The sequence below is a fragment of the Lissotriton helveticus genome, chromosome 4_1, assembly GCF_964261635.1.
Source record: "Lissotriton helveticus chromosome 4_1, aLisHel1.1, whole genome shotgun sequence".
Taxonomy (NCBI): domain Eukaryota; kingdom Metazoa; phylum Chordata; class Amphibia; order Caudata; family Salamandridae; genus Lissotriton; species Lissotriton helveticus.
Window position 1 is genome coordinate 626214728 of NC_136063.1, and position 13859 is coordinate 626228586.

A 13859-nucleotide genomic window follows, 5' to 3' on the forward strand; every position below is an offset into this window, starting at 1 on the left:
ACGGGTGAGTAGTCACGCTTAACAAACGCCTGATTGATTGATCTTTCTTTTAATATGTGAATCCTCAATATTCCTACAAGATGATTTCATAGAAACAAATTAATTTGACTGATTGACGGACATGAGAATGTTAATTCAATAGGCTGACTTGAATTTGGTAGGCTGCATAGCCAGTAAATGAAAACACTTCATCAAATCTCCACAGTAAAGTGTATTAGCAGCAACACGTCACTATAGTGTTTCTGCCCGGTTTATTTGTTTGCTTTGGTGGTTCTCATGACATGCTGCGCGTTAGTGGTTCAGTCATTGTTTAATTCTGAAGTTCCTTGCTCTCACCCGCCGGGATAAAAACAAGCAAGAGGAAAAGGGAGGGACGCGCTTACTGTATAGCATACTGTAGATCCAGGACACGCACCCTCCCACTGGCTGTCACATAAAAGCATGCACAGCTGGGGAGGCGAACAGCTCAGACCGTACCTGCCTCCGGACGAGACGCGGAGAGGCTCACTTCATCGGGGAGCTAAACGGGTCGGGTCCGAAAAGACACCGTCACCGCCTCTCGTTGAACTGAATCCCCAGAGCCTGGCACCGAAGGGAACTCTCGGCGCACAGAGGCAGCAGATGGCTGACAAAAGTTTCATTGAAGACTCCGGGTCCAATTCCGTGAAGGAGGATTTAGAATGGGGCTATGAGGAAGGTAGGACGATGTACCGCAGCCGCGTTGCTGTCAGCGTTCTTTACCCTGTTATTGAGAAATCTGGAAAAGTGGATGGAGGCTGCTATGGCAAAGGGGGGGTTCAAATTACTATTTATTAGAGACTGAAATGTGCAGACTGACCGTCTCACACATGAGTTCTTTTCTGTTTGTTGTCTAAGCACTGTAGCGTGCCTTCTCTGTGTGCTGGGGCAATTACAAGGAAACTCGGTGTATTCTTTGGCTTGGTTACACAACAGTTGAACGGATTTACATAGCGTGCAGCTCCAGGAAGGTACGTTACAGGATTCACAGCTTCATGCGTGTAACATTTGAAAACATGTCAAGCCCGGACAGTTGTTTACTGTACACGGCGCTCCTTTTAAAAGTTACAGGTGGTGTTTGCCCACAAACTCTCGGAGCCAGTCTGAGAGAGGCTGGTGCGCGGCTGCCTGCACGGGTCTGGCTGGCTCATCTTCGCGGGTGCCTCTGGTGCGGCTCCTGCCTCCGCAATAAAAGTAACATGACTTTCCTGCGTGAGTGGCCGAGTCTGTGTTTGCTTTGCTCGCAATGCCACCCTCGGGGTGCGCTGACAGCTCTCCTTATTTCGAAATCCCATGTAAGGACTGCGCTTGGCATCGTCCCCTTCCTTCGCCTGGGAAATTAGTAATTATTTAAGAAAAATGGAACATTCCACTTTGGCAAAAGGAGAGCGTATTAAAAAATAAATTGCGACATGAAAAATATTAATAAGAAAACATTGAGGTGTTTAGTCAGCACTTTAAAGGTGGCGCCACTGGCGCGTGACTCTTCTTCCACGCCTACAGTTTATTTTGGGGTCCCTTCGCGAGGACACGATTGCAGAAAATCCAGCTTGGTTAATCAAATCCTCTTTCTGCCCACCTGGCTGCAGAGCTCCCCCCCCCCTCACCCTGCACATTTTTTAACGTTTCTGACGAGGAACAATTGAAGGGCTTTGGAGTGTGACTGTGAGGTGGCACAGCTCCTGACGGACATTTCCCAATCCTTTCCACTCCCTTCCTGTGTGTTGTGTTGTAATGTTGGCAGAAGCACACTTCACGCTGTTAATGATGCTTTCTGGAAGGGATGGATATGTTTTTAACCCATGTAAGGTGTCTGCTCAACCCTGTTATGCGCAAAGGAGTGCTTCTCAAACCCTGTGTTGCACACACAAGTGCTTCTCAACCCCTGTTAGGAATAAACGAATGCTTGAAGTAGCCATACATAAGAATCTCAGTTATTACAGTAGTTTATTAGTTTCATTACGACCCCAAGCAGCTCTTTAAGTTTGCATTCAACAGACTTTCTTAAGAATTAACATTTAGAACTTTGACAGAGCAGATTGCAAATGAACACATTATTTGTTTCTTGAATTTCAGTCCATTTACTTCAAAATTGTTTTATTTTTGTCATTCAGCACTTTGGGTTACTGTAAGAAATGCAGAACGTGTGCAACAAATGCAGCACACATCCAAAGAGGAATTCACCACACATTTTTCTCATCTAGTTTACGATTAGATGCACAAAAAGCGTCATCTGTTTGGATAAAGGGCAGGTCCTGGTTCACAGTATCAGGATGTGAGTGCATTTATCTCAGCAGATTGTATTTGATAGTGAGGAAAATCTGCAAGTAGTGCCAGTTTCCTGCAGCCCTTTAATAATATTAGTAGTTGGGAATATGAATGCTCCCAGCAGAGACAAGGGTGTGTTACTGGGATAGTAGGAATGTTCACAAAGTCATAACACAGTTCAATTCGTAAGCCGTCTTTGTGTTTTTTCATACACAATTTGCGCGCATACCTTATGTGCTGAAGAAAATTTGCAAGTGTGTAAATAGGTTGTGACAAGCACCCACAAACCTTTGCATTTACTGGGACTGTAAGGGAAAATATTTCATCACCTTGACAATACAGACAGGAAATACACAAAAACAACGACTGAAATACCAACATTTGTGGGTTTTGTGTAAAGAAAACTCACACACATACACACAGATATACTTTATCTCTCCCCCTTTCTCTCTACTACTGTTGAAGGGCCTGATTTAGAACTGGGCACTTGGAAACTCGTCCATTTGGTGGTGGAAGAGTTAAAGCCTTTAGCAGAGGAATCTCTTCTGGTGGAGAATCTTCGAAAAGAACATTCGCTATAATTATCCTTGGGCTGGTGTAATGACACCGCCAGGTTCTCCACGGAGCGTAATTCTTCAGTGGAGGATTGAGCACTTACTCCACAAATTAAATGATTTTCTATTGCCACTCATCTCTAAATCAATGTGTAATTGTTTGAGGTGCCGTGGCTATATGAATTGATATAATGAAAAAGGTTTACATGTTAGGTGAGCATTTCAACCTTGTTAAGGTTAGATAAACTGAGGTTAAGCCTAAGACTTTAAGCTGCAAAATTCTGTGATTTACAGCTGACCAAAATAATGTGGCGTGAAAGAAAATAATTGCCAGACAAAGGTAAAATGAAAGTTGACAAAATGCGCTATGCTAAATAAAAAAGCATTCCATTGGTACAGTCAGTAGGTCTCACCTTCAGGGTCTACTGGCTTTACCAATGCTTTTTGGAAATGCTGAACAGAATTGGTAAAAATCAATGCTTTTTGCCAGTCTATTTTAGTATCAGCAAAGAAAAGCGTGCAATGATGTGGCCAATATTGGTAGTTGCAATATTCTGCAGGCATCATTGCGCATGCAAGCACACAGAGTATTGCGCGGGAGCCATTTGATTTTTTATTGACTAATTTAAGATAGTGTGCGCCATTTAGATTAATCTATGGATAAAAGAAATCACAAGCACTCCGATGCTTTTGTGCTGGACCTGCAGCAATTCTCTGCCTGGCCCTAAAAAAAATTATATTTAAAACATATGTGTTAAAAAAAGAACGGCAGAATTGGGGGGGGAATGGAAGAGCAGATGATGAAGTGGGTTGGGGGAAAGCAAGAGAAAGAGAGCAGGCACGTGCAATTGAAAGGAGCACTGGTGGCAGGGTAGAAGCACACGAGGGAGACAGCAATTCAGAGCAGAGGTGTGGGGGAATACCTAGTAGAGTGAATGAGCTGCAAAGAGAAAGAGAGAAAACACAAAGTATTGGCCAGTATTATGGGGGATGAGAAACACAAGAGTTAGAAAGCTGCAAAACACATGTACTCTACTGGAGTGCTTAACTAAAAATATAAAAAAGTTACTCACTAAATATTGGCAGTGGAAGGATGTGGCGCAATAAAGTCCCAATGCGATGCAGCGAGCGCAATAAAATTTGTTTTATTTATTTATATGTTTCCTTACCTCTAATCGGCCGTAATCCGTAATTTACTACCCCCCACCCTACCCCTCCCCTGCCTCACGTCAGCATCTGGCAGCACTCCCACCACGGGCAGCTACTGATTCTAAGGCAAGCACACAATAGGTCTTTCGCAAATCGGGACCTTGAACTGTCCGGTAGGCTACATCTAATATATGCATAAACATATAAATAAATAAATACATAATATTGGAGGACCTTCCAAGCATAGGTATCTGGTAACAGAGTATTCCACAGAATAACCACTTCAGGGAGACACAAACGTAGTGGTAGGATGCCAAATTTCGTCAATTGCCACTTGCAATATTTTTTCCAGTGACGATCCAAAATGCAAACTCGAGTGAGATTTGGCATTTCCTAGCGCTATTTACTAATGCGGATGGTCACAAGCAGTTGTGGTCAGAGGTCTGCGTCTCAAATAGATTTGCTAGTGCTCAAGTAGATTTTCCACTCGCGTGAGAAGCAAAAGTCAACTTGAATGCCCACATGCTCTTGCACACCGTATGGTGCTGTTTGCACTGACTTTACAGCGCTGCTTACGCTACTGGTGCTAAATTGCAGCGTGAGCAGTACCACATGCATATTTTCTTCCCATTGGAGGAACTCAGTGGAATCTCATGGAGTTTTTATGTAACCATGGGAATTCCACAGAGTGAAACTTCACGAGTTCCGCCCAACCTTGCACAAAATTAGAAACAGTATTAAAGAGAATGCAGCTGAAGTACACAGCAGAATACTACACTTGATACAGTATGTCTTGTCATTTCCCATCTGCTGACTCAGGGGCATGCTACTAGCCTAACAGATTTACTCTACACTAATCTTCCATGCTGACTCCTCTGATTTCCTGACCGATTCCGAACCGCACCATATTTTAAACATCAAAAACATGGTGATTAGAGTATTAGCATATCACACCTTTAGTGCACATAGAATATCATTCAAATATCTCATAATTGTCATCAATTCATAAGTGTAAGAGGGACATCCATCAACACAGTGTAATACACCCTGCTGATTCTCCAGCCTCTTTTGTTACAAAGGCTTTATTACGGTTCAGTGGAACATCTGTGATGGTAATCATAAAACAATTATTTGTGATATGGAAAATTAATTGTATTCTGGGACATTTAGGGGCACATTAGGATGGCGGACGGACCTTCTTCCATCTACTACCCTAGAGGAGGAGGGACCGTCCGCAGGGGCAGCGGCGGTCCCTCCGTGCTAATTAGGATGTGACCGCCACCCTGGCGGTCACATCCTGTATTTATAACATTGCGGCGGGTGCTGCTTGAAGCAGCACACGCCGCAATGTTAGAAAACCATGTTTTCCTTTGCGTGCACGAAGCTGCAGGCACCGCGTGGTGCCTGCTGCTTCGTACACGCAAAGGCAGGGGGGTACCATAGGTAAACCCCATGTGCACCCCCCACCCTCCCTTCACCCCTGGGGGCCCGCATCGGGCCCCCCAAAGAAAAGTCCGTATGCCTTTGCACGGCGGAAATGCCGCCGTGTAAAGGCATAGTACTCCAAACATCCTAATATGCCTGGCGGTGTCTGATAGACACCGCCAGACATGTTAGAGCTTTTCCGCCGCGGTTGTAAGCCGACCGCGGCGGAAAAGCGGCGGACTAAAACCAAGACCCACCAGCCATCCTAATTTGGCGGTGGGTCTTTGGTGGGTCCGCAGCGGATTTCCCGCATCCTCCGGGCCGGCGGTGGCTTCCGCCGGCCCGGAGGATGCGGGAAATCAGCGATCCTAATCGACCGCTTAGTCTGTACATGGCCTAACGTGTGCACCCATTACATAATAAATACATGTTAGGAGTTAATATAACATAATGTGCTAATTATTTCTTCATAATGTGATTATAATAGTAATATTTGTGGAGTCCACTCAATGTTGGTATTTCCTCATGGGGAAGGCATGATACGTGTGCATGCAGAATTCTGGGGCATGGGTGTAGAAGTTTACATTGCCATTTTAAATTAATTCCATCGTCCATGTTCAAAGAAATATTCCTATGACCAGAGTCAGGTGTAAGGGCTGCACATCTCCTTGTGCCCCCTCAGGTCTTAACCAGCAAACACCACAGCAATCGTTCTTTTAGCCCCCCCCCCAACCCAATGTGGAATTTCCTTTGGGTCAAAGCTCATACGTTTCACTCCATTTCAGCTCATTTTCAGTACATATCTCCACAACAAAGACTGATATATTATTATTTTTTCTGCACTACACATTCATCCATGCATTATAAATGTTGTGTGTGTTTAATATATCTTTAGGTCTTGCGTAACATTCATACATATGCATAACATGCTTTCAGTAATCTCTTTTTATCCATTGGTCTGTTGTGTTGTCATTCACATTTCGCTTCCACCTACCGCAGTAAACAGTATAGGGCACTGGGTCACTGACTCTTCTCAATGTGAGTGATGGCATTTAGCCTATGCACCATGTGAATATCCCCACATCAAGTAGTGTACTTCATTGCCTCCTCTTGTGGGGCAAAGGTTCTTTTAGTATCATGTATTTTTTTAACATTCCTTTTTTCGTGCATGTAGCTTCATGTAGACTGCTAGGGGCCGCTCATTTGTTGTAATGTGTATGGTATCCAGTGCTCTAGCTCATGCTAGACCTGGGGGAAGTATTTGTTGGTATTTGCGTATGTGCACAAATAAATGAAACCAGGATCGGCCAGGAGCCACTTTGACCCAACACCCCGCTGTTTACTGAGATTGTCCTTCTCAGAAGTAGAGACTTCCGCAATGGTAAGTAAACTGCTAGCTACGAGAAGGGTTGAATGCATTTTAACAAGGACTCATGGTTGCTCGTCCCTGTAGAGGGTGGCTTATGAAGCGTGCTACAGAATTCTCTTACACGTCCCACAGTTCTTTGTCCCTGGAACCCGTAGAACAGCTTCCTCGCTGAACTTTCTGAACGTTACAAGAGTAAAAAAAGTATAAGCATGAAAAACATGTGTTTCTCCATGCATTAACAGTACATACAAAAAAGTCATTTGCTTCGTACTGAACATAAAATACAGATCAGCAGTTGCTAGTCTTCACATCACAGAAGACCCTATTTTTATTGAAAGATTAACTTTGATCAATATTTATTTTAACAGGGTGTTTTCTTTGCACTCACGATTTATTTTACCAAATTGTCCAAACAAAATCATTCCATTATGGAAAACAAGCAACTGAATACTGCAGAGGACAGAAATAAACAGATGGTACGTGGCAACTTCCCTCTTTGCCCCCTCGATCTAAGAGCACAATGTTCTGAGCCCCAATGCACTCTTTCATAGCGCCTTCTATTAAATATGGAGGATCATTGGCACTGCTTGATTATGAGGCAAATGTTTGTTTTATGCTCTGTGCTGTTTGCTTAAAGCATTTTTTAATAAATGACTGGCTTTCTTAGTGGGTGTACCCACAGAGTGTTTGCTTTTTGGCCTCCTGTTTTTGTTGGTTTTCGGACTCCGGGCACTTTACCACTGATGTTCAGTGCTAAGTTGCATATGCTCTCCATGTAAATTGTCCTTATGGATTAGTGTGTCCATGATTGGCTTATGTGATTTAGTACTAAGTCCCTAGTAAAATGCACTGTGTGTGCCCCGGGCCTGTAAATCAAATGCTGCTAGTGGGCCTGCAGCACTGATTGTGCCACCCAAACATGTAGCCTTGAAAGTGTCTCAGACCTACCACTGCAGTGTCTGTGCGCAGTTTTTACTGCCATGTCAAATTGCCCTAACCTTCCCTTTTCTTGCATATAAGGCACGCCGATGGGCAGGGTGCAGTGAATGTGAAAGGTAGGACATGTCCTGGTTTGTGTGACCTGTCCTGATAGTGAAACACTGCCAATTTCGTTTTTCACTATTGCAAGGTTATCTGTCCCATAGGCTAACATGTGAGTTGCCTTGTAACATCTTACAAGCCTAACTTTCCATTGGGACAAGATAGAGAAATATAGTTTTTATCCCTGAACTCAGGATTTAAAAATACATCTTTTTAGTAAAGATGATTTTTATATTATGTGTTTGAAAATACTGCTTTTAGAAAGTGGGCATTTTCTTGACTAACCATTCTATGTGCCTCTGCTGGTTTGTGTATTGATTGCTGGTTTGGGAGTGGCAGGGTCTGGGGATGTGCATTCACTGTAGATAGCCACAAGGGGGTTAAGGTGTGTCTTGCCTTTCCTGGGTGACTCATAGTTGGGTTGAATAGGCCTCGTCTGCATTTAGAGTGGCGAGTTTTCACTAGTACCTGAATAGGCATGTCTCCTCTCCACACTGCTGTCTGCACCTCCTGTAGTGAAGTTGGACCAGAGAGAGCATAACTTGTTTGGACTGGGCTCAGAGACCCTTGCCACAAAGAGAACTAAGAATAAATGTGGTATATATATATTGGGGCCCTGACCCAAGGTCTTTAGAACTCTTTTAGATCAAGGAACCTGCGAAGAGGAAGTGCTGGAGAAGCTGTGGGGAGGAACTGCCACTTTGATATGTGCTTTGCTGTGTTGGCCTGCAGTGGCTGCTTCTGTCTTGGGCGGAAAAGTACTGGATTGAACTTTATGCAACTTCTTGGTTTGAGTTTCTCCAAGGGCTTGAGGTAGAGCATGCCCCCATTCAAGAAGTCTCAGAAACATCAAAGACTTCACCTTCCTCTGGGTACAGAGTGTCTCAGTTGCCACAGAATGAAACTGCAACCCGACGCTGTCACCAAAACTGCTGACAGTTCCATGACCTGAAGGCACCGCAGAGGGCACTCTGATGATGATGACCGCCGCCGCCACCGAGCCGCTGCTTGCACCACGACCGGTGGGCACCACACCCCACATCGCCTCGATTCACTCCACCGCCCTGGTCTCACTGAAGATGATGTTGCCAGCTGACATGGCCGCCGCGGTCTGCATTGTGGTTTGGGGCACCAATCGTAAGCTACACGAAACACCATCCCATCCCACACCAGAGTCACGGCTCACCAACTCCAGCCCTATTGATCACCGATCTTTGACAGACACCACCACTTGCACTGTGACATCAGCTCCATGACAAACACCGCCCCACTCTGCACCGCAGCCCTGGTCTCACCCATGCTGCTGGACAACTGCCACCGAGCCGCTGACTGCACCGCGACCTGAGGGCACTGCATGCCGCACTGCTCCACTTTACACCGCAGTCTCGACAACAACAACCTCCGGCCCACATTGCTGCAATCGGCCGGAACAAAAGGTGCTGTTGACAAGTCTCCTGACACGACGCCGGTCCGCATTGACGTCGTCAACCAAAACTGTTGGATTTGGTTGTGTTCAGCACTGCAGTAGCACCAGATGTAGCTACTGACTTCAAAACTGTATTTTTGAGGTTATTCTTGGAAATTGCATATTTTGATCACGGTATGCTGGATTATTTTCGTTTATGATCTTGATTGCAGAGAAAGAATATTGAATATCTTTCTAAAACTGGTGTGGTGTCCTTTTGTACAGTGTTCACTGTATTACTGTATGTTATGTGCAAATGCTTTACACACTGCCTCTGAGATAAGCCTGGCTGCTCGTGCCAAGCTACCAAGGGGCTGAACAGGGGTTATTTTAGAAGTTTATCCCCCTTATCCTGACTGGGAAGAAGGGTCCCTACTTGGACAGGGTAACAACCTGCCAACTAGAGACCCCCATTTCTAATAATGATGAACAGCTCGAGAATCTTAAAGAGCCTTTTCTATCACTCACACCTATAAAAACTAATTATTTTGTTAGGAAAATGCAAGACGGGATGGTCCATCACATAGACGAGCTATTAGCATTAATGTCATAATTCAATTGCTCAAGTCCGAGTCATCTGTTACTGAACTCACTTATCACTACTTAGCACTTATCACTACTTACCAGAAGAACGTATCACACTACTATGGGTCCCTTTCCTGCCACTTGTGACATATTTAAAACAAATAGATGCATGAACTGAGTACAGAAAAGATTTGAATACATATTCAGACATTCAATCTGGTGCAGTTCTGCTGATGTTCCTCATAAAAGACACCCCCATGTATGTAGATGGTGTGGAAGGGCGAATTTGTTTGAAATGTTTGTCCATTCTATAGCATTAAAGAAAAAAAGTGCACACCACGTTTAGAAGCGAGGCCACATTAGTTTCTTTCTGCGGAAAAGACAAATCTATGGGGCATATTATCAAGAACAGGCGATAAAATTATCGCCGCTTTATTGGCAGGAAACTGCCGCTAGCGGCAATAATGGGCTTGATAATATGTCCTCGTGAATTCCCATAGCAGCCCAGGTTAACACCAGAACCTGGGCTTCTATGGGAATTCACAAGGGCATATTATCAAGCCCATTGTCGCCGCTTTAGTGGCAGTTTCCTGCCGATAAAGCGGCGATAATTTTATCGCCTGTTCTTGATAATATGCCCCTATGTTCCCTTCTCATGGAAGCGACCCCTCCCCCGCCAGGTGCAGAGTTTCTCAACCATCTCACGACTGTGCTAATTAAATTCAAATAACTTGTATATCTTTCCAGAAAATCAATCAAAATGGCGAGCTCTTCATTCAAATAGTTTATTTCCAACTTTACCATATTAGAGTTATGGAATTACTTACGTAACCCTTTAGTAAACCAGCAAAATAAACATGTAACACTACTTATATTGTAATAAGCTTTGCGGGAGTCACTTCCTTATGCTGTAGATATGAGTCTTATACGTGGATGATGCTGCACGTTTGTCTGTTGCTTTAAACTAATTATAGCGTTTTTTACAGAAAAACACTAGACACACTTGGCTCTCGTGTTTGGGTCCATGTTATTACTCAATGTGCCTCTCCACTGATTCACGGATGTGTCTGTGCGGTACTGCAGAGGTGTGACTGGATCAATGCAATTAATGAGTCGGAGGGCAGAAGAATGGACGCATACAGGGATATGTCACAGAGAGAATGCATGATTTATTGTATACGAGTACCTAAACTCACGAAATAATGAAAAGGCACTTTTGAGTTATGAGCCAGACATACCCGCTTTACCAATGCTTGTTTGTAAGACGCTATCAAATGTCACAAATGGTCAGCTGCAATGAGTCACATGAAGTGGTCGGGTTTGTGCTGTACAAAGTTATAAAATGAATGATAAAACATTGCTTTGCAGTGCAACGCACCTTTAAGACACAATGTTCATTGCAGAGACCTGAAAATGATTGAGACAGCAATTTACTTGATGATGTACAAAAAAAACAAGCCTCGACAAAATTAAAAGGTGCTAATATTGAGCTGCCGCATGCAAACAGTAACTGTGCACACCCTCAGAGCTTGGGAGCCAAACCCCACATGTAAAACGTCCTGGATAAACTCATTAAATCCATCACATTAATGTTTTTTTTGGGATATCTGTTGTCCGTGATCTAGCCCTTTTTGTAACAGTCGCACCCTATTCTTAAAATGACGCATGTCTCGGGGGAGTATTCAAGTCTATATAGGTCTGACAATGAAATTCCGTGACTGCTTCCATTGTATGTCTCAAAGGTTTAATACTCTAACAATGCCTTCATATATCATTGAAATGTTCACTCTCGCAGAGCAGTAAGCCTACTTTGCTTAAGTGTAAACCTATTTTATTTCTCATCATAAGTCCTTTCGGAGCCTCAATCAGTGCTGACAAATGGCTTCTTTTTATGAGTACAAGCCCTCGCAGCCTTGTGACTGTGCTGATTCAGAAAAGGGGGTGGTGATGAACAGAGTGTCTGAATTAAGCAGACCACTCTTACCCAGTCCAAAGATCAGGGCTTGATCCATCACCGTTATTTAGCTCACTGCCCCATCCCAGCTCAGAACCTGGCTATATGCAAATTAGTCTGTCCCTGGCCCAGTGCATCATGGGAACAGGGCAGACCAAACTACCAAGCCAATTCTTCACCAGAAAGGAGACAAGCTACCGGGGACCGGTTTCTGGCATTTCAGCCTCGTCTGCCCGGCTTGCTTGAATCCTGATGGAGCAGTGAGCAAGGGACTCATGTCTGAGTATACCCTGCCACACCTATAGTGGCCAAAAACGAGTCAGAAAAGGGGGTGGTGATGAACAGAGTGTCTGAATTAAGCAGACCACTGTTACCCAGTCCAAAGATCAGGGCTTGATCCATCACCGTTATTTAGCTCACTGCCCCATCCCAGCTCAGAACCTGGCTATATACAAATTAGTCTGTCCCTGGCCCAGTGCATCATGGGAACAGGGCAGACCAAACTACCAAGCCAATTCTTCACCAGAAAGGAGACAAGCTACCGGGGACCGGTTTCTGGCATTTCAGCCTCGTCGGCCCGGCTTGCTTGAATCCTGATGGAGCAGTGAGCAAGGGACTCATGTCTGAGTATACCCTGCCACACCTATAGTGGCCAAAAACGATTCAGAAAAGGAGGTGGTGATGAACAGAGTGTCTGAATTAAGCAGACCACTCTTACCCAGTCCAAAGATCAGGGCTTGATCCATCACCGTTATTTAGCTCACTGCCCCATCCCAGCTCAGAACCTGGCTATATGCAAATTAGTCTGTCCCTGGCCCAGTGCATCATGGGAACAGGGCAGACCAAACTACCAAGCCAATTCTTCACCAGAAAGGAGACAAGCTACCGGGGACCGGTTTCTGGCATTTCAGCCTCGTCGGCCCGGCTTGCTTGAATCCTGATGGAGCAGTGAGCAAGGGACTCATGTCTGAGTATACCCTGCCACACCTATAGTGGCCAAAAACGATTCAGAAAAGGGGGTGGTGATGAACAGAGTGTCTGAATTAAGCAGACCACTCTTACCCAGTCCAAAGATCAGGGCTTGATCCATCACCGTTATTTAGCTCACTGCCCCATCCCAGCTCAGAACCTGGCTATATGCAAATTAGTCTGTCCCTGGCCCAGTGCATCATGGGAACAGGGCAGACCAAACTACCAAGCCATCAGTGAGAGCATCAAGAAAGTGGAGATCAGACTCACTATTCTAGAGGCTACATTAAGTAGTATGAAACCATTGGTAACCACCCAAGGTAGATCCTTTGAGTCCAAGCCCCCTTCTACCACTTACCCTACTCCACAAACCCCCTTAGTTAACTCGGGACCTCCCTTGGCGACTACTGCTATCCCCCTCTTGCAACCTCTTATGGCTAAACTAGCCCCGTCCCATCATAGTAAACCTATCATTCCTCCATCTCAACCCTCAGGTCCAGCCCCCCCAGTGACAATCCGCAGTGGGGCTACATTCGCTGACAGTATTCCCCCCAACTCCTCGAGAAATCTGCTTCCAGACCCCGGAGACCTGACCTTCCCCCCGAGGCTAATGGTTTTATGGTAGTTATGGCCGGGGTTCCCCCCCTTGATGCGGGTGAAGGTGAGAATTTCCGTTCACTTAAAAGCAAAGTTATCAAATGGCTTAATTGGAACAGACCCCTACCAGCGCATTTTAACAACGAAATTATCATGGTGAGAAGGGTACCTTGGCTGGGTAAAACCAGGAAGTCAATAACAGGGGATTGTATCATTATGAGTTTTCGAGATACAAGGACTGTTCTTCACATATGTGCCGGGTCGAATAGATCACTTGAATCCACCATCCGGACTCTGCCAGTGTCCTTTTTCTTCCCCCCTATACATATGTACCATGACCAAGTCCAAGGTAATTGGACGAGGGTTGATCGGGGGAGCAGACATTGTGGGTATACAGCACGACCTGTTTTCCAACCCCCATTGACACCCTTTCATGATTATAACCGTTTTAGTTGTTTGAATGGACTGGATGGTGTAGACTGACTGCCCCCAGCCCCAGACCCCATTCTTCCCTCCTCTGATAAA

At 44.9% G+C, this 13859-nt stretch overlaps 1 protein-coding gene across 1 annotated transcript in view; it reads left to right on the plus strand.

Annotated features, from left to right (window-relative positions):
* Positions 1-411: 411 nt before the first annotated feature.
* Positions 412-13859, plus strand: part of CA8 (carbonic anhydrase 8 (inactive)) — a 698424-nt gene continuing 684976 nt past the window's right edge. The window contains exon 1 of the mRNA XM_078685647.1: positions 412-697. Coding sequence (XP_078541773.1) covers positions 442-697 — 256 coding nt within the window. The 5' untranslated portion in view covers positions 412-441. The remainder of the gene's footprint in view (positions 698-13859) is intronic.